General features: G+C 39.7%; 2 protein-coding genes across 5 annotated transcripts in view; both read right to left on the reverse strand.

Moving 5' to 3' along the window:
• Nucleotides 1-5,071: 5,071 nt before the first annotated feature.
• LOC121524848 lies at nt 5,072-13,720 on the reverse strand. Its single transcript, XM_041810371.1, has 4 exons — nt 13,559-13,720; nt 11,394-11,710; nt 9,546-9,595; nt 5,072-7,065 (listed from the first exon to the last, which is right to left on the reverse strand). Coding segments are annotated over exons 3-4 (1,635 nt in total). The 5' UTR covers nt 9,548-9,595; nt 11,394-11,710; nt 13,559-13,720; the 3' UTR covers nt 5,072-5,432.
• A 3,376-nt stretch (nt 13,721-17,096) lies between these two features.
• lmbrd2b (LMBR1 domain containing 2b) overlaps nt 17,097-23,806 on the reverse strand; it is a 38,376-nt gene continuing 31,666 nt past the window's right edge. For all 4 annotated transcript variants that reach the window (XM_041810405.1, XM_041810407.1, XM_041810404.1 and 1 more), the window contains 5 exons: nt 21,975-22,078; nt 21,834-21,880; nt 21,550-21,664; nt 20,053-20,179; nt 17,097-18,410 (listed from right to left, as the gene is read on the reverse strand). In XM_041810405.1, the coding sequence (XP_041666339.1) occupies nt 18,347-18,410; nt 20,053-20,179; nt 21,550-21,664; nt 21,834-21,880; nt 21,975-22,078 (457 nt within the window). In that variant the 3' untranslated portion in view covers nt 17,097-18,346. The remainder of the gene's footprint in view (nt 18,411-20,052; nt 20,180-21,549; nt 21,665-21,833; nt 21,881-21,974; nt 22,079-23,806) is intronic.

The raw sequence follows: 23,806 nt of genomic DNA on the forward strand, positions 1-23,806 counted from the left end.
TCAGTTTTATATTGTACAAAAGAAGGTTGGAGAAATGAGAATAAGCCACAGGAGTAGCAAGGAGGAAGACATCATATCACGCATGAGATTTGGTCATACAGGTTTAAATAGCACATTATTCTTAATACATAAACATGAGACGGGAAATTGTGAACATTGTGGGTCTGGAGAAACAGTGGAGCATATCCTCTTCCAATGTCCAAAGTATCAAGCGCAGAGACATACACTCAGAGCAGCATTCCATAGAAATAAAATACCATTTAATGTAACAGAATTACTGAGGAGGAATTCAGGGGATGTTGTGTTTGGGGCGGTTTTTAGGTTTTTAGAAGCAACAGGCCTTATAAATAGAGTGTAGAATGTAGTACATTCTGTTCCACACTCCAGTCCAGAAGGTGGCGGTAATGCACCTACAAGTTGTTTGCCAACCGCCATTAAACAGAAGACGAAGAAGAAGAAACCGTAAACACTACGATCCTAGCTACAGACAAGGCATGTTTTCAGAGCGACACCAAAATATGACACCACAACCACATGTAAGTAGTTTGTGTTATATTTTATAACATTACCATGTTGTACACCCTAACAATGTTCATCCACAGCCTTTTTTTCCATGAGAAAGACTGAGACCAGCCAAAAATAGATCTTTGATGACTAAAACTGACTGAAAGTTAGTTTATTTTTGTCAAGATGACCAAAACCAGACTAAAACATGATTAAGTTTCTGTCAAACAATCAAAATCCATGATATTTCTCCACAGTGGGTAAATCTGGCAAACTACAATGCTTAAAGAATTTACCCTACTGACTGCGTCATATATTTTGTTTGTCTGTAGTTAATTTCTGTGCATTATATGCTCTGCAGATCTTTGTTGTTTGGCTGGCGATGCTTTGATGGCCCTTTTCTTAAGAAAATGTTAATTTTTCATGCAACCTGAGCCTGTGGCTATTTGTCCTCTGTTGGTTAATCTGCCTCTTATTTTTCTTTTTTCTTTTTTTTTCTATTTTTATTTTTATTCTGTTCGTGTATGTGTGTGTCACTCTGTCCGTCTTCCTTGTTCGTCTGTGTGTGTGTGTGTGCGTGTGTGTGTGGTTGTCCCATCTGTTCCTGCTCTCTCTGTCCCCCCACATTCACCCATTTCCCTTACTCCTGCTCTTTATATAAGGTACAGTTGATCACATAAAAGGTCTAAAGATCATTCATCTTAATATTAGGAGCCTTGCACCAAAAATTGATCTTATCCGTACTTGGGTCAAAATCTATGAGCCACATATTATTACTCTGTCTGAGATGTGGCTGCACGATAGAATTCTGGATAATGAGTTAATGATAGATAACTTTGTGCTTTATAGAGCTGATGGGGCTCCAAAGGTGGCAGTGTGGCAACTTATGTTGCTTCTCATCTTAACTCAAAATGTATCACTCCTAATGTCAAACCAGTTAATTTGGAATGTCTTTTTACCAGTATCATCTTTCAGGAAAACAAAATATGAACTATTGGTAATATATACAGACCTCCCTCAGCCCCAGCTGACTCTACCAAGTGTATTTTGTCAACTATTGACTCTTTAGAGAAACATAATGAATTGATTATTTTGGGTGATTTTAATAGTAACTGGCTTAGCCAATCCTCTACAAATGATAGGCACTTATTTAATGGTGCAAACCTCACCCAGTTATTCAGGGAACCTACTAGAGTTAACCCTCGATCTTCATCTTTATTAGACTGGAAACTGGTTACAAATTCTGAAAGGATAATCAAATCTGGTGTAATGTCTGACTGATTTAGCGATCATTGTCTTATATACTGTGTTTGGAAAATTAAGATTCCTTGTTCTCCCCCTAAATATATTGAATTTAGGCAGTGCAAAAAGATGAACTTAGATCTCTTCATATGTGATCTGATCAATATTAATTGGGACAGATTTTAATTAATCCCCTATGTTGATGATGCTTGTGACTTTTTTTGTTGTGAAGTGGCTAATGTAATGAATACACATGCTCCCATGAGAACCATTAGGGTTAAAGGTTCACACCTACCCTGGATAAACTCTGATCGTATAAGCCTCTTCAAGGAGAGGGATATGGCTTGGGCGAAATATCGCTCATCCAAACAGTCCAACGACTGGGAAACATATAGACTTTTAAGAAATCAATGTAAAACCAAGTCAAGGAATGCTAAATCTGTTTTCTATAATGACAAATTTTCCCCAAATTTCCATAGCCCCCAGCAATTCTGGAGTCACCTGAATAATATTCTTAACAAAAGCAGTAAAAGCTCCTTTGGCTGATTTATTTAATCTTTCCCTGTCCACACATTGTTTTCCCTCCATATGGAAGTGCGCTCGAGTTGTTCCTCTCTTCAAAGGTGGAGACCCAACAGATGTAAATAATTATAGACCCATTTCTATAATCTCTGTAATTGCAAAAATCTTTGAAAAACTTAATTTTCATCAATTATTTCATTATGTCACTCAAGCTAACATTTTATCCCCATACCAGTCTGGCTTTGGACCTAATTTCTCAACAACTACAGCTCTTCTTAATTCACAAATGATTTGTTTTCTGCGTTTGACACTGGCCAACTTACAGGTGCAATTTTCATTGATCTTTCCGAGGCCTTCGGCATGGTTGACCATTATCTGCTCCTTGACAAACTCCATCATTTTGGACTGAATCAGAATGCTGTCCTCTGGTTCAACTCTTGTCTTCACAGTAGGCATCAATATGTTTATGTCCATGGTTGTCAATCTAGTCGAATGTTAGTTGATACAGGTGTTCCTCAAGGTTCTATATTAAGTCCACTTCTTTTTGCCATTTTTATTAATGGTTTACCTCAATTGTGCGCAACCTGTCACGTTCATCTTTATGCTGATGACTCTGTTATTTACCACTCCAATCCTGATAGATCACAAATCCAGTATAGCTTGCAACAAGACTTTAACACTGTCAGACACTGGTTCAATGACAACAGGCTTGTTCTTAATATGAAAAAAATCATGCTCTATGGTGTTTGGTACAAAACATGGTTTATCACACTCACCTGAGCTGCTTGTTAATTTTAGTGATGGAACTCCACTAGAGAGAGTTAATGTATTTAAATACCCTGGTCTTTGGATGGACCCTGAACTTACTTTTAAACTGCATATGGATTACATTTGTAAAAGAATTTAAGGCTGTCTGGGTTCCCTCTACCGATCAATCCAGTGTTTTTCATTTCAAGTCAGGAAAATAATTATTACACAGCTGTTGCTTCCCATACTCAGTTATGCTGATGTTATTTACCAAAACACCACTGACTCTATCCTCCAACCTCTCAATATTTTAAATAACTCTTTATGCAGATTTGTCTTGAGAGGTCCATTCAGAACTCACCACTGCCTCATGTACGAGGCCCTCAGTTGGCTCCATCCTAAATCCAGGCGTCAGTTTCATTGGGTCTTGTTTCTTTTTAAATCTATCCACTTGCATGTTCCACCATACTTAAAACAGCCCCTGGTTCAGTTTACAGCTCCATATCCTCTTAGACATATGACCTATCCATTCTTCACAGTCCCAAAAATCCATAAAGAAATAGGTCGCAGGTCATTCAAGTTCAAAGCCCCATCTGATTGGACTAGCCTTCCTTCCTCTTTAAAGTCCATCACCTCTTTTTTTATTTAAAGATCAAATTTATTCCCCCCCTACGAACAAGCAGTTCATGTTTTTGATATTGTCTTTGTGTTTTATTTGTTTTGTTACTTTAAAACTGTTGTGGTATTCTGTTGTTCCTGATGTTGTACTGTATTGCAATGGGGTTATGTGTATGTGTGTGAGCACTATTTTTATGAGCTGGTGATGGGGTGGGTGGGATGTGGGGGCTGTGGAAGTGGTAGAGCAGTGTGTTTTATGTTTGTGGTGGATTATTATAATGTATGTTTTGTGTTGTTTTCTGTATCTGTGTTGGGACCCCTCGAAAACGAGATGCTGCATCTCAAGGGGCTATCCTAAATAAATTGAAATTTATGTCAGCACACATTTAATGGTGACAGCAGCATTACAGGAGAGAGAAATCCATAAAGTTTATCAGTGTGTTTTCATAATGATTTTTAAATATATCCAAGTGTTATGTTTGAATAATGCAACAGAAAAATGTGCAGAAATTGTGACAGTGTTATTCTCATGTACAGAAATGTAGAGGTTCAGATTCAGGCTCATAAATGAGTATTTAATATAAATGTGGCTGAGAATGATCTGAAATATAACTGTTTCCTGACATCATAGCTAAATATGCAGGATTAAAACACTTTTTTAGACCACATAGTAAACATTTTGGAGAAACGGCCCATTTATAACTTTATTTAAACACCTAAACAAGGCTGTGCCACATAATCTAAAGTAAATAATAAACCATACCTCCTAAATGTCCTTTTAGTCTACAGGAACATGTTTTTGAACATGGCTGTGTGAAAATAAAATCTCCCCTGGAAATGTCTCCCATACTGATAAAAATCAGTGTAGACTAAATGTGTAGTACATGTAATCAGCATTCAGAGTCACTTTAATGTGTTAACTGTTGGTTTCTTTCCAAAGTCTGCCCAGGCTATATTTCCTTTAGTCCCAGTGTCCTCATACCACTACTTCCTGTTTAGCGGTGGTGTCGCTCGTTACTGTTGGTAACGTTTTTAAATTTGCAGCCATATCAAACTACAAGCATGACCAAACATTAATAAACACGTTTATATCATAAAATACGAGGAGTTTTTACATCTTGAACAGTTTTGTGCTGAGAGGGTTAGAGCTGTAGAGCATTTAAGTTAAAATAGTCTCCATCCATCATCTCCAGTGAACACTGATTATTTTAATGTGCTTTTTGACCACTAGGTGGCAGACAAAGCGTGCATGAATGAGGCTAACAGGTCTAAGCTCAGCTACATTAACCTGGCCCTAAAATGTCTTCATATGAGGCTGCTAGGACATGGGAGGGTAAATAATTAACACTTCTTCACACTTCATCAGCAGGAAAATATGTTTAGATAGTGTTTATGATTTTAGTTTTAGGTTTTAGAATAATTCCAGCCTGCAGTTTAATCAAATCAAATCACACTTTACTAGAAAAACATTTTATTCTTGATTCACACATAAATGAAAACTTTAATGTCACAAAAAATACTTAAAAGTGGTGAAGAGGGTGAAAAAATGGGCCATAATGGGCTAAGACAAGCAAAATGGGCAGAAACACTGGTGGAAAGGGTTCAGGAAGGGGCACAATGGCTAGTATCTGGCAAAATGGTTACAAAAGGTGGTGCATTAGAATTAAAAAGGGCAAAAAATATGGGTTGAAATGTGTCTTATTGTCTGAACTTTTTGCCTCTAGTTGAGGAATGGTTTGTAGGGTTCTTCTGGCTTTGAGGCCCCTCTGGGATCCTAAAGATATCCTTGATCCTTGATCTTACTTCGTGAACATATCTATTACCGCTCCAGCAGCAGCTGTGAACCGACCCATGTAGCTCAGTCCTGCTCTGGTTCCCTCATCCTCTCGTTTCTGTATCTCCTCCAGTCTCCTGACCTTCTCTGTGTCTCCTTTCTCCTTCATCTTCTCAATCAGGAACTTCAGGTGGATGTGAGTGGACAGTGATTTGGTGTTCAGGGCGATCTGCTCCAGAGAGAGAATATGTTGGTAGGCATCCTCCAGCCAACGATGTTTTTCCTCTTGGAGTTTATTCATTTTCTTCTGAAGGGTTTCTAACTGGCTCGCTGTTTTCTCACATTCTGCTTGACTCATGTCAAACCTCTTCTTCACATCTTGAAGAGTCCTCTGAACCTTCCTCGTCTTGATCACGTACCTCCACTGTTCTTTAACATGAGCCGATACAGGACATTTATTGGTGCAGACGGCACAGCGACCTCTCTTCATGACCTTACAGCTGCCTGGTTTAGAGACGCGCTCACATGGATCATGACAGTTCTCCTCACACACTAAACAGCAGATGACTCCTTCAAATTGATCGCCCTTCCTCCAACCGTTGAAGTATTCCTTGTCTTTGTAGGGCTCATCAAATGTTTCATAGAAGTTCTCGTTCTTCTTCTTCTCTTGTTCATGTCTCCTCAGAGCCTCCTGCACCTGTTGGATTTCTCTCTGCTTTGGTTCGATAAACTCGATTCTTTCCTTCAGATTTTTGATGCAGGCTTCCAGAGTGATTCTGTCCTTCAGAACGGTCACCGTTCCCTCCAACATTCGGGGGGATTTTTCATCCAGAAATTCTCCAAACTGTCTCAATCCTTTCATTGTCTTTTTATATATATATTCAAGGTCTTCTCTGGTGTCTTCTGTCCTTTTTTCATCAAGGCAGTTATTAAACAGGAAGTAGATCGGCTGATCCTTTTCATCTTTGGCACACTTGATGTTTGCCACCTCGAGAGCTTTCAGAACATTCTTAGGAATCATTCCGTCTGAGTGTGTGACGAGGGAGACGATGTTCTCCTCCAGGTCTTTCCCAAACAGAGACATCACAGAATCATAGATGTACCTCACCCGGTCACTCAGACGGTTGTCACTGGCTTTCACTACCAGACCCACCACATTAATCTCATGGACTCCTCCCTCTGAGCGAAACAAGTCTAGTAAACTTTTGCTCACTTTTTCATCTTGTTTAGCCCCTCTAGTATCTCCATATCCTGGAGTATCGATGATGGTCAGAGAGAAGGGCAGAGTTTTATCCTCAAAACCAAAGATCTGGTACACGATCACTTCTGAGGTCTGACTTACACACTGACCTTCATCTTTCTCCTGTTTCTCTGACTGCCTATTGCTTCTCTCCTCTACAATCTTAAACCAGATATCATCTTCCCACCTCACTCCCATGGCGTAATTGACCAGAGCGTTGATCAGAGTAGATTTTCCTGTTCCTGTTTCACCAACAAGTAAGATGGTTTTGTTTGTCTCTTTTACATTTCTTTCACCCAGAGTTATTCTGGTTAGAGTCCCAATAGTCTCCTTTGGTGGTGTCAGCTGGTAGACCTCAGGAGATCCTTGACTGATCAGCTGTTTGCACTTGATGTGGTGAAACCTGTTTGAATTGTACCTGTAGAGAGACAAAGACATGAAATCAATTAATGAACTCAGACTCAGAGTTTCTAATGGAGTATGTTAATGACAGCTCTTAGAATCTCACAATAAAGCAAATGGCAGATACATTCCTCTGTAACAGGAAGTGAAGAGTGTGAAGGTATCACCATCTACTGTTAGTGACATCATCAACAACCTCCAGAGGACAGGAGTGAAGGTATCACCATCTACTGTTAGTGACATCATCAACGACCCTCAGAGGACAGGAGTGAAGGTATCACCATCTACTGTTAGTGACATCATCAACGACCTCCAGAGGACAGGAGTGAAGGTATCACCATCTACTGTTAGTGACATCAGCAACGACCTCCAGAGGACAGGAGTGAAGGTATCACCATCTACTGTTAGTGACATCAGCAACGACCTCCAGAGGACAGGAGTGAAGGTATCACCATCTACTGTTAGTGACATCATCAACGACCCTCAGAGGACAGGAGTGAAGGTATCACCATCTACTGTTAGTGACATCATCAACGACCTCCAGAGGACAGGAGTGAAGGTATCACCATCTACTGTTAGTGACATCATCAACGACCCTCAGAGGACAGGAGTGAAGGTATCACCATCTACTGTTAGTGACATCATCAACGACCTCCAGAGGACAGGAGTGAAGGTATCACCATCTACTGTTAGTGACATCAGCAACGACCTCCAGAGGACAGGAGTGAAGGGATCACCATCTACTGTTAGTGACATCATCAATGACCCTCAGAGGACAGGAGTGAAGGGATCACCATCTACTGTTAGTGACATCATCAACAACCTCCAGAGGACAGGAGTGAAGGTATCACCATCTACTGTAAGTGACATCATCAACGACCTCCAGAGGACAGGAGTGAAGGTATCACCATCTACTGTAAGTGACATCATCAACGACCTCCAGAGGACAGGAGTGAAGGTATCACCATCTACTGTTAGTGACATCATCAATGACCCTCAGAGGACAGGAGTGAAGGGATCACCATCTACTGTTAGTGACATCATCAATGACCCTCAGAGGACAGGAGTGAAGGGATCACCAACCTTGTGGACTTTATGGACTGATGAGATAAAGATGAACCTTTACTAAAGTGATGGAAAGACTAAAGTTTGGAGAAAGAAAGGATCTGCTGATGATCCCAAACATACAAACTCATCTGTGAAACACAGTGGAGGTAATGTCATGGCTTGGGCTTGCATGGCTTCTTCTGGAACGGGCTCATTAATGTTCATTTATGATGTAACACATGATGGTAGCAGAAAAATGAACTCAGAAACATTTTGTCTGCCAATTTAAGGAAAGATTCAACCAAACTGATTGGGAGATTCTTTATCATGCAGCAACACACTGCCAAAACAACAAAGGAGTTCATCAGGGGAAACAAGTGGATGGATTTAGACTGGCCAAATCAATCTCCAGACCTAAACCCTATAGAGCATTTCACCTGCTAAAGAGGAGATTGAAGGGAGTCACCCTCCAAAACAAACTGAAAGAGGCTGTGATGAACGCTTTGAAAAGCACCACAGAAGAAGAATGCTAAAGTTTGGTGATGTCAGTGGGTCACAGGATTGGTGCAGTTACTGCAAGCAAAGGATTTACAACTAAATATGAAGTCAGTCGATTTTTTCACTTTAATCTGTTTTGCTAATAGTTTTGCTCACTTAAAAATGTGGTGTTCTGTTACAAATAGAGCTATCTCCTAAGCTGTGTATCAGATCCAGATGTAAACACCCGGAAATAAAAGCTGAATTGTTGATCTCTTGTCTCATATTCATCTTTTTTTGTGTCAAACCCAAATGTTTTCAGTCTACAGCAAAAATAAAGGAATTAGCCTCACTGTCCCAATTATTTTGGGGGATGTATTTATGATATCCATAATAAGCCTCAGCGCTAGATGAATTAAGTGTTTCTCTTGGTATTGACCTCCTTTTATTCCTCCAAGCTGACTGCCTGCCACTCAGGATGAAATCTATGAAGTTATGTATTGCATGTATTTACATATGTTTGTCATATAATCTGTCTCTTGAACATTATTTAGTATTCAGAGCCTGTCCAACAGCACAGTAAATCCAGCTCCTCCATGTCTCTGGTCTTTGCTGAGATGTTTCTACACCTTGACTGGAGTCTAGAATGGGGGAAAATTCCCGGTCCAGATGTGAACACTTGTTGGTTCATATTGAGAAAGCCTGGAGGCTAATTACTGCTAAAGGAGCCTCAACCAAGAGCTGAGGAAAGGCTCTGAATACAGATGTCAGTGAGAGGTTTCAGTTTTTGTCTTTGATAAATTTACATAAAATCTGTTTAATTCTGTGGCGTCAGACTGAAAACCATGAAGGACATCTGAAAACTTTCTGAATGAGATGTGAAAACACAAACACATCAAGCAGCATGTTGGGTGTGTCTTAACATGACATAGAAAAGAGGTTTCTACCAGAGAAGGTTCCAGTGTTACTCACATTGCTATGGTGATGTCTCTTCAGGAGATGGAGGACGGAGATTTCTGGATCTGTGTATGGAGAGTTAAAGAGACAGTGAGCATTTTAAACTGCTTCACTAAAACGAGAGCTCTGACAGAACAGATGGATCCATGAGGGACAGAGAGAGATAAATGCTAAAGACAGCATCAGCTTTCACCAAGTTCAAGTCAAACAGCCTCTCAGAGATTTAGGCCAGGCCTTTACAGAAACCAGGACCCTAAAGTTTTCTCAAAAGGACCAAATATTCAACTACCTGAGGCCTGAGCTGAAAAACCTGATCATAAAGCATAAAATTTCCCCCAACATTTCATGGAAATTCTTGAAAAATTTCAAGAAAATCTCTTCAATTTTCTTAATGTATGAATACATTCCCTAAAATTCCATGTGAATGAAAAAACAGAAAAATTATAAAGATTCCAAAGGAGACCACCACCCCAAAATTCCCAAATATTAACCAATACATTTCAGAATTTTACATTAAAAATGCCATCAAATTTCAAAGCAAACCCCCCCCCAACATTCTTATCAATTCCCTTAAATTTCCATTAAATCACTCTCCCCCATAAAAAATAATCCCTGTCAAAGTTCCAAGCATTAATATCCATGAAAATTCAAAACAAATTTCACTAACATCCAGCAAAATTTCCTAAAATCCCATAAAAATGACCCAAAAAATTTAAAGCAAATTTTCCCCAAAATGTTGAATGCAGATTATTAAAACATATCATCAAAATTTCACTGACAATACTGGAGAAATCCCAGCAAATTCCCTAAAATTTCCATGAAATTATTTTTAAAAATTTAAAGGACCCCCCTACAAACATTAACAAATAAGTTTCCCACATTTCTATGAAAATTCCAAATATCCAAATAATAAACTCCTTGAAATTTACATGAAAATTCCTAAACTTTTAAGCAAGTTCCCCCAAACATCCAAACAAATTTCCTAATCTCCCATGAAAGTTACAAAAACAAATTCAAAGCAAAATTTCCCCAAAAGTTCCAGTGAAATTCTCTGAAATGTAATAAAATATACTGCAAAAAAGAAAGAAATCAGTGAAAATGCTAGAAAAATCCAAGCAAATTCAATATAATTTCCCTGTAAATTTCTCTGCATAATATCCCAACATTTTAAGCAAATTACTCAACTACAAGTATGTGAAAATTCAAATGGAAGAAATTATTCTGATGTAGGAAATCAAAAGTGTAATGTCCTCACATGCGTGAGGGTCTTAGGAGGTTAAGGGTGGTATCAGGTAGATTTCTGTTGAATGTGATGATAGAAACATGAAAATAGAAACGGACCCTGCTGCTCACAAATTAAACTTTATTCTTGTAGCTTAACTCCTGAGTTCCCCCTGGGGGCGGGTCCCCCAGGGGGCCGCAAGACACAGAGGGGGTCACAGGATGCCTCCCAGAAAATAAATAACATTTTAAAATGATGTTAGATTGCACATTTTACTTATGTTTAAAATATGTACTTAAAATTAGTGCATTTTAAAATGAAGCTATTGCCATGAAGGGAGACTTATGCTGACCTTCAGGAGATATGTGGAGCTTGTGTTTGGTCTAAACTACTTGTTAAAAACAAGACTGAGGTTTTAGACTGATCAGGTCCTACTGATCCCAGAGAAGAGGGACAGACTAAAACACATTCAGACAGAAGCTCAGGACTCTGGAGGTTGATGGATTTTGACTTAAATTCAGAACACAATCTTCATTTGGTTTAAAAATAATTTAACCTCCAACGTTATTCTCATTCATATTACATCTGGTGTTACTGTGTCACAAACCGTAAATATAGTTTTATAAAATGAGAGTTCTTACCTGGTGTTCAGCTCTCAGTCTCTGAAGATCTCTGATGGTGAGGAGAGAGAGAGCAGCGTTTATATGAGCAGAGGGCGGGCGATCAGAGGTCACATGATTTCACAGAAATGGCCCAGACATAAACGGACATGATTCTCTTTATAACCTGCTGTGAAGTAATAAAAACACTGTTTGTTGTTTCCCTGACCTCCATTGTAAACCAGTGTTACTTTTAGAACAGAATACTTCATCTGACAGAACACGTCTCCACCCTTTTACTTTGTTTCACTGATTCTAAGAAGACCCCCAGTCTCTCTGAAATCATGTGACCTCTTTATCTGAAGAGGAAAGTGAAAGGAAAAGTGTTGTTTTAGAATAGTTTGCAGAGAAAATCCTACCATCCTGATTCTTGTAGACAGTGCTGTGATAAACTGTTGTCCTCCTTTCTGATTCCTTTTTTCATACTTGTCACACTTGAATGTTTCAGACCATCAAACTATCAGTTTATGCCCAAAAGTAGAGCATAGGTCAACAGAAGGGGAAGACTGTTGGCATATACAAGAGTAGTGAACCTCCCCAGGAGTGGCCGACCTTTTCTAAGGCTTTAGGACTCCAGCCAGCCACGCTGAGAGCCATTACCCACAAATGGAGAAAACTTGCAACAGCAGTGAATCTTCCCAGGAGTGGCCGGCCGACCACCACCATGTGTGGCTGTTGGTCTCATGTCCTTCTGCTGTGTTTGACTTCCAGAACTTCTGTCTGGTCAGTCCTCTGGATATTTTCCCAGAAGTCTCGAGGATCATCAGGATGTTTTCAGTCAATTGTGAGACGAGCCGTTGTGTTCTTTTTGGTCAGCTGTGGTTTTGGCCTTGGAACTCTCCCATGATGCCGTTGTTGCCCAGTCTCTTTCTGATTGTTGAATCATGAACTCTGACCTTAACTGAATCAGTAAGGCCTGCAGGTCTTTAGATGTTGTTCTGGGTTCTTCTGGGACCTCCTGATAAGTCATCCATGTTCTCTTGGAGTCATGTTGGTAGGTCAGTCACTCCTGGGAAGGTTCACCACTGTTCACAGTTTTCTTGGTTTGTGGGTAATGACTCTCACCGTGGTTTGCTGGAGTCATGACTCCGTTTCTCATCTGTTCTTGAATTACTTTAGATCAGGGCAGTCAAACTCAACCACAGCAGGGGCCGGATCCTGAATTTAGGTCCAACCTGAGGGCCTAACAGGGTCAAGATTTAACCAGAAACTGTCAACATAATTTTCACCACTAATGAAATATGGAAAAAAGAACTGAAGATGGATGATTCTGACATCAACAAAAGTCAAAATTATACATTTAAAGTCACAAAATCAGAGCTAAAAAGACAAACATAGTTAAAAAAGTCAAAGCATGAAATTAAAATTCAGTTTTCAAAAGGCAAAAATATTAAATAGAAATGTAAAATCACAAGTTTTATATACAAAACACAAGTTTTAAACATCAAAATACAAAATAAAATTTAGTTGAAAAGTTGAATAGTTGAAAAGGTAAAAAATAAGATATAGAAGTCAAAATAATCAGTTTAAAAGGTCAAAATGATATTAAAAAAACACAATTCTGAGTTTGAAGTTAAACATATGAGAAAAACAATTTAAATCATGAGTTTAAAAGGAAAAAAAAACAGGAGATAAAAGCCTAAACACGTTTTAAAAGTCTAAATATGAGATACAATTTTGAATAATGAGTTTAAAGGTAAAAATATTAGATTAAACTCAAATCATGGGTTCTAAATTTTTAACTGAGTTTTTAAAGGGCAAAATACAAGATTTAAAGTCTGGGTTAGGAGTTGAAAAGGACAAAATGTGAGATAAAATTCAAAATCATGAGTTGAAAAGGTCACTTAAAATTTCAAAATGTCCTTCTAAAAGGTCATAATATGAAATTAAAAGCCAAAATCATAAGTTTAACGTCTAATGTTGAGATGCAGAATGAAAATTTGACATGAAAAAAAAAATCCTACCTTCTTGGCTTTTAAACGCATCATTTTTTTCTTTCCTTTTTCAAATTTGGACTTAACAAGGATATTTCAGACCAACATGGTCAAATTTAGATTTTTATACTGGAGGAAATCTGCAGACCTCATACTGGTGGGACAATTACAATAAAAATATGACATGATCCTGCAGGCCGGGTAAAACTGTACCATGGTTCGGATTTGGCCCCCGGGCCTTGAGTTTGACACCCCTGCTTTAGATGGTTCCATGGTGTGTTGGAGGTCTTTAGGCCTGCTTCTCTTTGTCAGACAGGTTCTATTTAAGGGAGGGAAAGAGTTAATTCAGGATTAACTACAGAACTACAGCATTTGTAACTCATGGTTTTTATTGACACAACACTGGCAGCAGAATAAAACATTATTTTCTCTGAATACCTGACTACAGTAAATAACTAATGATTTCTCCATTAAAGTGTGCCGAGATCATAAAGGACCATAAATACTCACAAACCAGAATCAGCAGTAGATGAGACTCAGAAATACAGTGTGAGGAAGAGTTACCAGGAAACACAATAAATACAAAGTCACTTTAATTCTCCTGTGCATCAATAATTAGCCCATATAATACAAAAGATATGGTACAGTATATACAGATACATGACATGGCCAGGAGGGGGCGTGATGGAGACAGTTACTAAAGAGCTCAGCTGAACCGGCCAGCAGATCCCCAACACCACAGCTACCAGTACAGAGTAATGGTTCTCTAATTATCAAGGACTGGTGCTCAGTCCCAAAACAACCCTGGCCTTCCCTCCTACCCCCCATGCAGAGGTGGAGAGTCCTGGTTTTTGTTGAATGTAGGGGCGGGGTGAAGGTCTAGGACTACATTATGGTACTCTTGGTCTTAAAAGGACCACGGTAGAAATTTCTGACATTGTTTTCTGTTTGATAAATGCTGCAGTCTGGTTGTTCCCATCCTGGGCTCAGGTCACCCATAGGGGGCGCCAGAGATCTCAGAGGGTGTGCAAGACTGTCTGCTGTGACGCTGTCAAAATTAGATTTAAATACGTTTCTAAAACCCCGATTAGAAATAGATGTACTAGGTTTAATTAAGACACTAGAAACTCAAAAAAGTCCAGTTTTTGTGATCATAAATTTACAACAATGTACAGTCTCAAATTTACAAGAAACAGCTGGATTTTCAACTTTATAGTCTCAAAACTCTACAGTCTGATTCATGTTCATTTACAACTGATAAAGACTTTTTTCTTGTAAATTAACAGCCATTCAAACTTGAGGATTCTGAGATTTTTTTTTTTTAGAAAATTCATGGATCCCCTTTTTTTCTAGAGTCCCTAAAACGCCGTCATAATGATGGAGTATTTATAGATAGATCTTCTGTTAAAATAATTAAAATACGTGTCTAGAGGTCTGTTATTTTGTGATTTGTCAATGAAAACAGTTAAAATTGATGTTTAATTTTTCTAAGTGGTTCCTGGGGGTCTTTGCTTCTCTTAGACATGAGTGGGGGGTCTGAGGGGAAAAGGTTGTGAACCGCTGCTGTAGACGACTACAATCAGGTTTCCCAGAGTCGTCCCTTTTCTAAGATTATTCCACCGGTACCTCCTATAGTCCGGTTCTAGACTCAAGGAGGACCCTTGAATTTGAGAAGTGGGGTGAAAGTGAGGAACAGGATTGAGCCTGAAGGTCTACGGTGAAGTCCTGGATCTCAGAGTGATATAAGAATGTGCATTTAAGCCCAAACTTTTGAGATGTTTTTATTTCCAGCTTTTTTGAAAGTGTTGAAACAGAGTTTTCACGCCTTTCCTACACATTTTAAGCAATCATAACCAATCTTGGTCCAGAGAAACTTGTGTTGAGTAAGTTATCTTTTTAATTCTCCTCTCTATCCTGCTGAATTTAAGACTCACACAGAAACATGTGTTTTCTTTATATTTAGAGCTGGACATGTGTAATGTCAGTTCTGATGAAAACTGTATTTGGATGTTAAGTGGCGCTATAGAAGCTGAGGCTGCCAGAATATTTTCAATATCACATCTTCTAAATAACAAAATCTTTTACATAACAAACTGAACCAAAAAGTGCCAGAGCCTTCAAAAACGACCTGTTTCACACAGCAGGAGTGTAGATTAATAGATGAATGATGAATGAATCTGAGCTGAAAGGTTTAGACTCCTTCGACTGTTTTGTTTCTAAACTGTCAGTTTATACATACATGCACGGACTGACATGTTAAGCTCAGCGTTAGTTCATGCAGGACACCGTAGTCAAACGCCCAACTGTGATCTGCTGATGGCCAGCTGATCCTAATTATCCCCTCCCAGCTCCCACAGCCAATCACAGCTCTCTCTCTGAACACAGCAGTGTATTTAAATATGACGTATTTCTCATTAATGCTGATGCACCACTCTGCTGCTGTTAGCAAAGCTTCACCTCCTCCACCCCAGCCTCCTCCTTTATAGACTAAAGCTTTCCCTCCTCCACCCCAGCCTCCTCCTTTATAGACTAAAGCTTTCCCTCCTCCACCCCAGCCTCCTCCTTTATAGACTAAAGCTTCACCTCCCCAACCCCAGCCTCCTCCTTTATAGACTAAAGCTTTCCCTCCTCCACCCAAGCCTCCTCCTCTATAGACTAAAACTTCACCTCCTCCACCCCAGCCTCCTCCTTTATAGACTAAAGCTTTCCCTCCTCCACCCCAGCCTCCTCCTCTATAGACTAAAACTTCACCTCCTCCACCCAAGCCCCCTCCTTTATAGACTAAAACTCATTCCTCCACCCCAGCCCCCTCCTTTATAGACTAAAGCTTTCCCTCCTCCACCCCAGCCTCCTCCTTTATAGACTAACCCTTTGAGCTCAGGTGGCATGGATCTTTGCTGCAGGCACACCCCTTTGTAAATTGTTTGGTAACTTCTGCACTGTAAGTTGTAGACCCTTACTTGTTTTTTCCTGTGAAAGCTCTGTTTTGTGCCTTTCTAAATATGTTCTTGATGCGTTCTTCGCTCCCACAGAACATTTAATAGTGAGCCTGGAACTTGACTGACTTCCCGAGGTGTCTGAGAACAGCACTGTCATATACAACAAGAAGTGACACAGTTTAGAAAAAGCGTTATGAAGTTTTGAACCATAAGTCACAGACCCTCTTTTTTTCCTCTGAAAGCTGACCATTTTGCCATTTGTTTGCTTCTCCTGATGTCTCCGTAGCCCTTTAAGGATGCCGTTCTAGTGAGCCCAGAACTTCTGTGACTTTTCAGGATCTTTAAAGATTAAATCCACGGTGTTAGATCAGATAATAAGCATCTTTTTGTCCATTTTAACCATTTTCGATCATATTCTTTGGCTTTCTTCGGAGGGTAGCGCCATATTTGTCAAGGGCAATGTTTTACATGCAGTGTATTCTGGGTTGACCAGTTGCATCTCTACTGCTTAAAGGAACGGCACAAATGAGTCTAACTGCAAAAAAGCGCCTGGACTTGTTTGTATATATGTAGATATTCTGGAAGCCTTTAGTCACAGAATGTTTATTTTTTCACTGTTTTGTCCCCAAGAAATGGAGAACAAGTCTGTGCAAAGAAAATGCTTTGTCACTATTGTTTACTGTGTGTTATCAATAAAAAAATCTTTGAGTTTCAAATTCAGCTTTGTTTTTTTATTTTGTTTGAGTCCTGTAACTTTTTCAAAAATGTAGTGACATTACTGTAGTAGATATATTCTTAAAGCCCAGGTAGTCCTGAAAAAAGGATGTATAGAACTTGACTGTGAACCACAAGGTTGATGTTTTACAAGGTTTTTAAGAGAAAAGGTCCAGACGAGACATGATGGTGAAAAAACAGCTGTGAGCTCTAAGGGTTAAAGCTTGTTACACCCTAGATTGATTCTCCATATGGAGGTTTCTAGTCATGGAAAGTCAGAGCATGCTGCTGACTAACCCAGGGAGCATCTTTAGAGCAGAGCCTTCTGCGTCAAGTAAAACTGTAGATCCATTTTGCAATAAAAAGGTAAAATGTATGACGAGTGTTCCTGACTGAATAGGTTTTTTGCTCACCAGCCACGGTGGTTAATGGTTTTGCAGAGTTACTAGCCACTCAGTGTTTATATGCCAGATTGAGTATGTTTGTATGAGATAAAACCAATTCTCTATTTTCTCTCTCTTCTCCTTCCACACATGAAACAGCCCGTTACAGACACACGTGTCATACTTCAGTGTCAGAAAGTCTCTGAGACTCTGGAGGGTAAAAGTTCTTCTTATCTGTCAGATATAGAGAGCACACACCCTGTTAATGTGGTTAGGGTATCAGGTCTCTTCATCACCTCCATGTGGAGGTCCTCCAGGTACGTCCAGCTGGGTGGAGCCCAGAACTCCCTGGAGGATCATACAGCTCGTTAGGATCCTGCAGCAGGACTCAGTCATTGCTGGGTGGACTGAGCTGACCTGCTGCCTATGTGAGCTGACCGCAGATAAACAGGAATATGGATGGATGGAGCTCTCAGTAGTTCTAATTTAACAAAGACTAGATCCAGGTCTTCAGAGATCAGACTGACTGGGTTTAAATCAAAATAATAAGTCAGTGTTTCATTGATGACAGTGAAATAAATAAGTCTGGGTTTAAACTAAGAAGAATAAAATACATAAATAACCGTCCTTCATGTACCTGTCATTAAAGTGGCAACATGCAGCTGGGTGTGACTCGTGTTTGGAGCATGCTCAGACAGTTAGAGCGCCCCCTGCCTTTAGGACATGCAGGGACTCATTCAAGGGTTTAGCTTTAATATTCCTTCATTTTTCTGCAGCTGGACAGGAACCCTGGTGCAGACGTGATTATGGAGATACTTCCAGGTGACAGAACTTCACTGGAACAGGTAACCTTGTTTTTAAATTACCATGCATCCCAGGAGATGGAGGTCATGTGGTACATTCACTTCCTTTAAATGTTCATTTGTGTTCCAGTTCATGGATCTCCTTCATTCTCCTTCTCCCCGTCAGACGTCGTCAAATATTCGGCTCCGGGACGACGACATGGACAGGTAGCGCCCTCCAGCGTGTCTGAGAGACCGAAACACAAAGTAGACGGCAGACATTAACGCCAGACTAGAATAAAGATAGAACTTTGTTATTCCCACAGGACAGGATCGGTCAGTGGTTTTCAAACTTTATTCACCCAAGACACACCTAAGGCTAAGTCAAAATCTCACTGCACACCATATTTAAATCAACACAAAATAGACTTTTAATATTATAACAGTGACGGTGGTCTATAAGGGCGGATAAAGGGGAGAGGGTTCTGGGGCCCAGACAACTGGGGGTGGCAAAAGGTGGCAAGACAAAGTCAACTATAGGTAACAACTGGCATAAGGGGCCAAAAAATGGGTTAATAGAGGCAAAAACAGTTTGAAAGTGTTAAAAAAGGTGGCCAAAATGGATAAAAAAGACAAAGGAAAAGTGAGTGAAAACTGGCAAAAAGGTGGCAAAATAGGTCACAAGAGGCAGAAAAGTGGCAAAGAGGGTTAAAATTGCTAAAAGGTGGAAAAAAGGGGTTAACAGAGATGAAAAAACTGGCAAAAATGTCCAAATAATAGCAAAAGTAGGCAAAAACCAGCAAAAAAGCAAAAATGGGATAAAAGCGTAAAAAAGGATTAAATGTTGGAAAAAAAAAAAACATGGCAAAATTGGGCAAAAAGTGGCAAGACAAAGTCAAAATGGATAACAATTGGTATAAGGGGGCAAAAATGGGTTTAAAAGGTTAAAACATTTTGAAGGTGGCAAAAAGGTGGCAAAAATGGGTTACAGTGGCAGAAAAGTGGCAAAGAGGGTTAAAGTTGCTAAAAGGTGGTAAAAAGGGGTTAAAAGTAAGGAAAAAATTGGCAAAAAATGTCCAAATAATAGCAAAAGTAGGCAAAAAACAGCAAAAAGGTAGCAAATTTGGTTAAATGTGGCAAAAAGTTGCAAAAATGGGTAAAAAGTATTTCTAAAAGTTGTAAAATTGCAAAAAACAGCAAAAATTGTTTAAGTTGTCAAATAAGTGACAAAATGAGTAGAAAAACTGGTTAACCTGGTTAGAAATAGCATGAATTCATAATTTTAACACCAATTTTAACTCAGGTCACTGTTAACCAGGATGCTAGCAAATGCTACTGATCCAACAATGATACCCTGGTATAAAGTTGGCACTGTAAATAATAGCAAAAGTAGGCAAAAAACAGCAAAAAGGTAGCAAATTTGGTTAAATGTGGCAAAAAGTTGCAAAAATGGGTAAAAAGTATTTCTAAAAGTTGTAAAATTGCAAAAAACAGCAAAAATTGTTTAAGTTGTCAAATAAGTGACAAAATGAGTAGAAAAACTGGTTAACCTGGTTAGAAATAGCATGAATTCATAATTTTAACACCAATTTTAACTCAGGTCACTGTTAACCAGGATGCTAGCACCAATGCTACTGATCCAACACACTGATACCATCAATAAATCACAGCTGGGGAGGGAACATTCATTCAGCCAGATCCCCAGAGCACACCTCGACTTCCCTCGCCTTGCCACACCATTTGAGAACCACTGGGACAGGTATTCTAACACCCAACATCTAAAAAACCCTGATTTAACCATCATCAATAGGACCAGGGTATTCTACTTTATTTAATCCTTGCATTAAAATCCACTCAGATTTTCTTAAAAACATTAACGTGGTCTTTACCGTCCTGACTCAGAGTCCAGAGGGTCGTCTGTCAGAGAATCAGCGTTGAAGTCTAAAGGTTCGGCGTCCTGCAGCAGCTCAATGCAGTCCCTCTCTGCTCGACTTCCTGAACGAGAGTACTTGGCTTCTGTTCAACACAGAGTTTACCCGTTACCATCAATTACTATTATTCTGGTATGAAATACAGTCGTTTCACTGTTACTCTGGTATAAAACAGTCGTTTCACTGTTACTCTGGTATAAAACAGTCGTCTCACTGTTACTCTGGTATAAAACAGTCGTCTCACTGTTACTCTGGTATAAAACAGTCGTCTCACTGTTACTCTGGTATAAAACAGTCGTCTCACTGTTACTCTGGTATAAAACAGTCGTTTCACTGTTACTCTGGTATAAAACAGTCGTCTCACTGTTACTCTGGTATAAAACAGTCGTCTCACTGTTACTCTGGTATAAAACAGTCGTCTCACTGTTACTCTGGTATAAAACAGTCGTCTCACTGTTACTCTGGTATAAAACAGTCGTCTCACTGTTACTCTGGTATAAAACAGTCGTTTCACTGTTACTCTGGTATAAAACAGTCGTTTCACTGTTACTCTGGTATAAAACAGTCGTCTCACTGTTACTCTGGTATAAAACAGTCGTCTCACTGTTACTCTGGTATAAAACAGTCGTCTCACTGTTACTCTGGTATAAAACAGTCGTCTCACTGTTACTCTGGTATAAAACAGTCGTTTCACTGTTACTCTGGTATAAAACAGTCGTCTCACTGTTACTCTGGTATAAAACAGTCGTCTCACTGTTACTCTGGTATAAAACAGTCGTCTCACTGTTACTCTGGTATAAAACAGTCGTCTCACTGTTACTCTGGTATAAAACAGTCGTCTCACTGTTACTCTGGTATAAAACAGTCGTTCACTGTTAATCTGGTATAAAACAGTCGTCTCACTGTTACTCTGGTATAAAACAGTCGTCTCACTGTTACTCTGGTATAAAACAGTCGTTTCACTGTTACTCTGGTATAAAACAGTCGTCTCACTGTTACTCTGGTATAAAACAGTCGTCTCACTGTTACTCTGGTATAAAACAGTCGTTTCACTGTTACTCTGGTATAAAACAGTCGTCTCACTGTTACTCTGGTATAAAACAGTCGTTTCACTGTTACTCTGGTATAAAACAGTCGTTTCACTGTTACTCTGGTATAAAACAGTCGTTTCACTGTTACTCTGGTATAAAACAGTCATCTCACTGTTACTCTGGTATAAAACAGTCATCTCACTGTTACTCTGGTATAAAACAGTCGTCTCACTGTTACTCTGGTATAAAACAGTCGTTTCACTGTTACTCTGGTATAAAACAGTCATCTCACTGTTACTCTGGTATAAAACAGTCATCTCACTGTTACTCTGGTATAAAACAGTCGTTTCACTGTTACTCTGGTATAAAATACAGTCATTTTACTGATATATCTGCGGTAAACCTCAGAGAGGGGAGCACTCACGTCTGTTGTCTCTGGGCGTCACCGTGTCGGAGTAGCTGGTCTCCTTCATTTCATGGCTGCTCCTGTTCCTCGCCGCGTAGTCCTCCCTCGGGTTTCCATAACGCTCCTTCCACTCCTGCACAGATAAACTCCTCAGACTCAGTGCTTTTAAACCTCCTCTGTGTGTTCTGTTAAGGCTGACCATGCATTTTTAAATCTTTAGAGTCTTTAGTATTTCTGTTATCTTCGCTCTGTTAGTAATGTCTGAGACAGAGATCAGATCAGGTCCAGGAGGAGTGACTCACCCGTCGTCTGTTCTCTCCGTCTTCGATCCTCTGCCGTTTCCTCTTCTCTGTAAAACAAACACTAATCATTAGCCCAGACTCAAACTTTAACCTCGTCTTTAACACACGCTGTCATCCTGTTTCTGATCACACCGCTGTTACCTCGTCTGATCAGCTCCTTGCCCTCGTCAATGAGGTCAGAGGTCATTTCACTGTCGCCCATGAACTGCTGGAAGCCCAGAAGGTTCAGGCAGCGAGTTCCCAGGCTGAGGAAAGAGTCCAGCACAAGCCGTTAGGTATCACTGAGAATATTCTAGAGCTACGGCAACTAACACATGTCAAAACTCATAAAGCCATGATTTATTCACTCATCAATAATTCATCAGTTATCACCAGGTCAGTAACATGACTGGGTATAAAAGGAGCATTTTAGAGAGGCAGAGTCTCTCAGAAGTAAAGATGGGCAGAGGTTCACCAACCTGGGAAAAACTGAGTCTAAAAATGTGGAACAATTTAAGAAAAATGTTCCTCAGACTCTGAATCTCCTCCATCTACAGTCCATAATATCATCAACAGATTCAGAGAATCTGGAGAAATCTCTGAGAGCAAGGGACAAGGCTGAAGGGCCCTCAGGGGCCCTCAGGGGCCACTGCATTAAAAACAGTCATGATTCTGTAGTGAAATCACTGCATGGGCTCAGGAACATTCCAGAAATCATCGTCTGTCAACAAAGTTGGCCGTGCCATCCACCAATGACAGTTAAAGCTGGATCATGGAGAGAAGAAGCCAGATGTGGACAGGATCCAGAAACACAGTGGTCCGTCTTCTCTGGACCAAAGCTCATTTAACATGGACTGAGGAAACATGGAAAACTGTTCTGTGGTCAGAGGAAACATGGAAAACTGTTCTGTGGTCAGAGGAAACATGGAAAACTGTTCTGTGGTCAGAGGAAACCACAGACATCGTGTCCTGTGGACTAAAGAGGAGAGGGGGCATCCAGCTGGTTCTCCTGGATCAGGTCTAAAGCCTGCATCTCTGATGGTATGGGGTTGCATTAGTGCCTATGGCGTGGGCAGCTCTAACATCTGGAGAGGAACTGGAAAGTAGAGAGAGCTTTTAGAGACGCATTACTCAACCCTGCTCAACCAAGGAGCCAAACTGTTGAAAAATACTACTACAAGAGCCACAATCTAAGAGGTGAAAACTGGCAAAAATGGGTTAAATTGGCAATAAATTAAGTTTAAGCTGACAATAAAGGTCTAAAGGTGTTAAAAACAGTGTCAAAATGTGTGAAAATTGACAAAAATGGGGATAATAAGTAGCAGATATTGGTGAGAAGTGACAAAAAGTGAGTTACAGGTGGCAAAAATAGTCAAAAAGCAGCAAAGAGTGACAAAAATGGGCAAAAAAGTGACATTTAATGGCAAAAGGCAGCTTGAATGGGCAAAAATGGTAAAGAAAATGAGGGGGAAAACGCAAAGAGAAAAAAGCAGAATAAAAGAGGCAGAAAGTGGCAGGAAGTGGCAAAAAGAAGCAGCAAAAATGGGCTAAAAACAGCAAAAAATTATTAAAGGTGGCAAAAAATTGCAAATAAGGGCAATGAAAATATATACAGACAAAAATAAAGGTTGAAAATTAAGTTTGACAATTAAAGCCTTCTGATCAATGTTGCCTTTATCGGATCATTTCTGGGGTCAAAGCTTCTCTGATTTAAGGTTTTCTGGGGTATAATATTTAGAACAAGACATAAAAGAGCCACATGAGGCCCAAGAGCCCATCCACACCACGTCTCTGTCAGGGAAGGCTGCGACTATTTCAGCAAGACCAAAAGAAGAAAGGATGCTACACAGTAGTCGATGTGGCTCTGTCATTCTGTTTCACGTTTAACAAGGCATCCCAACTTTTTTGGAATTTTGGTTGTATTTTTAAAAATGCATTATAAGTGGACAGTGGGGAAAATGCTGAGTAACTGAATCAGTGACAGGTAAAGCGTC

Source organism: Cheilinus undulatus, linkage group 17, assembly GCF_018320785.1.
Source record: "Cheilinus undulatus linkage group 17, ASM1832078v1, whole genome shotgun sequence".
Classification (NCBI taxonomy): Eukaryota; Metazoa; Chordata; class Actinopteri; order Labriformes; family Labridae; genus Cheilinus; species Cheilinus undulatus.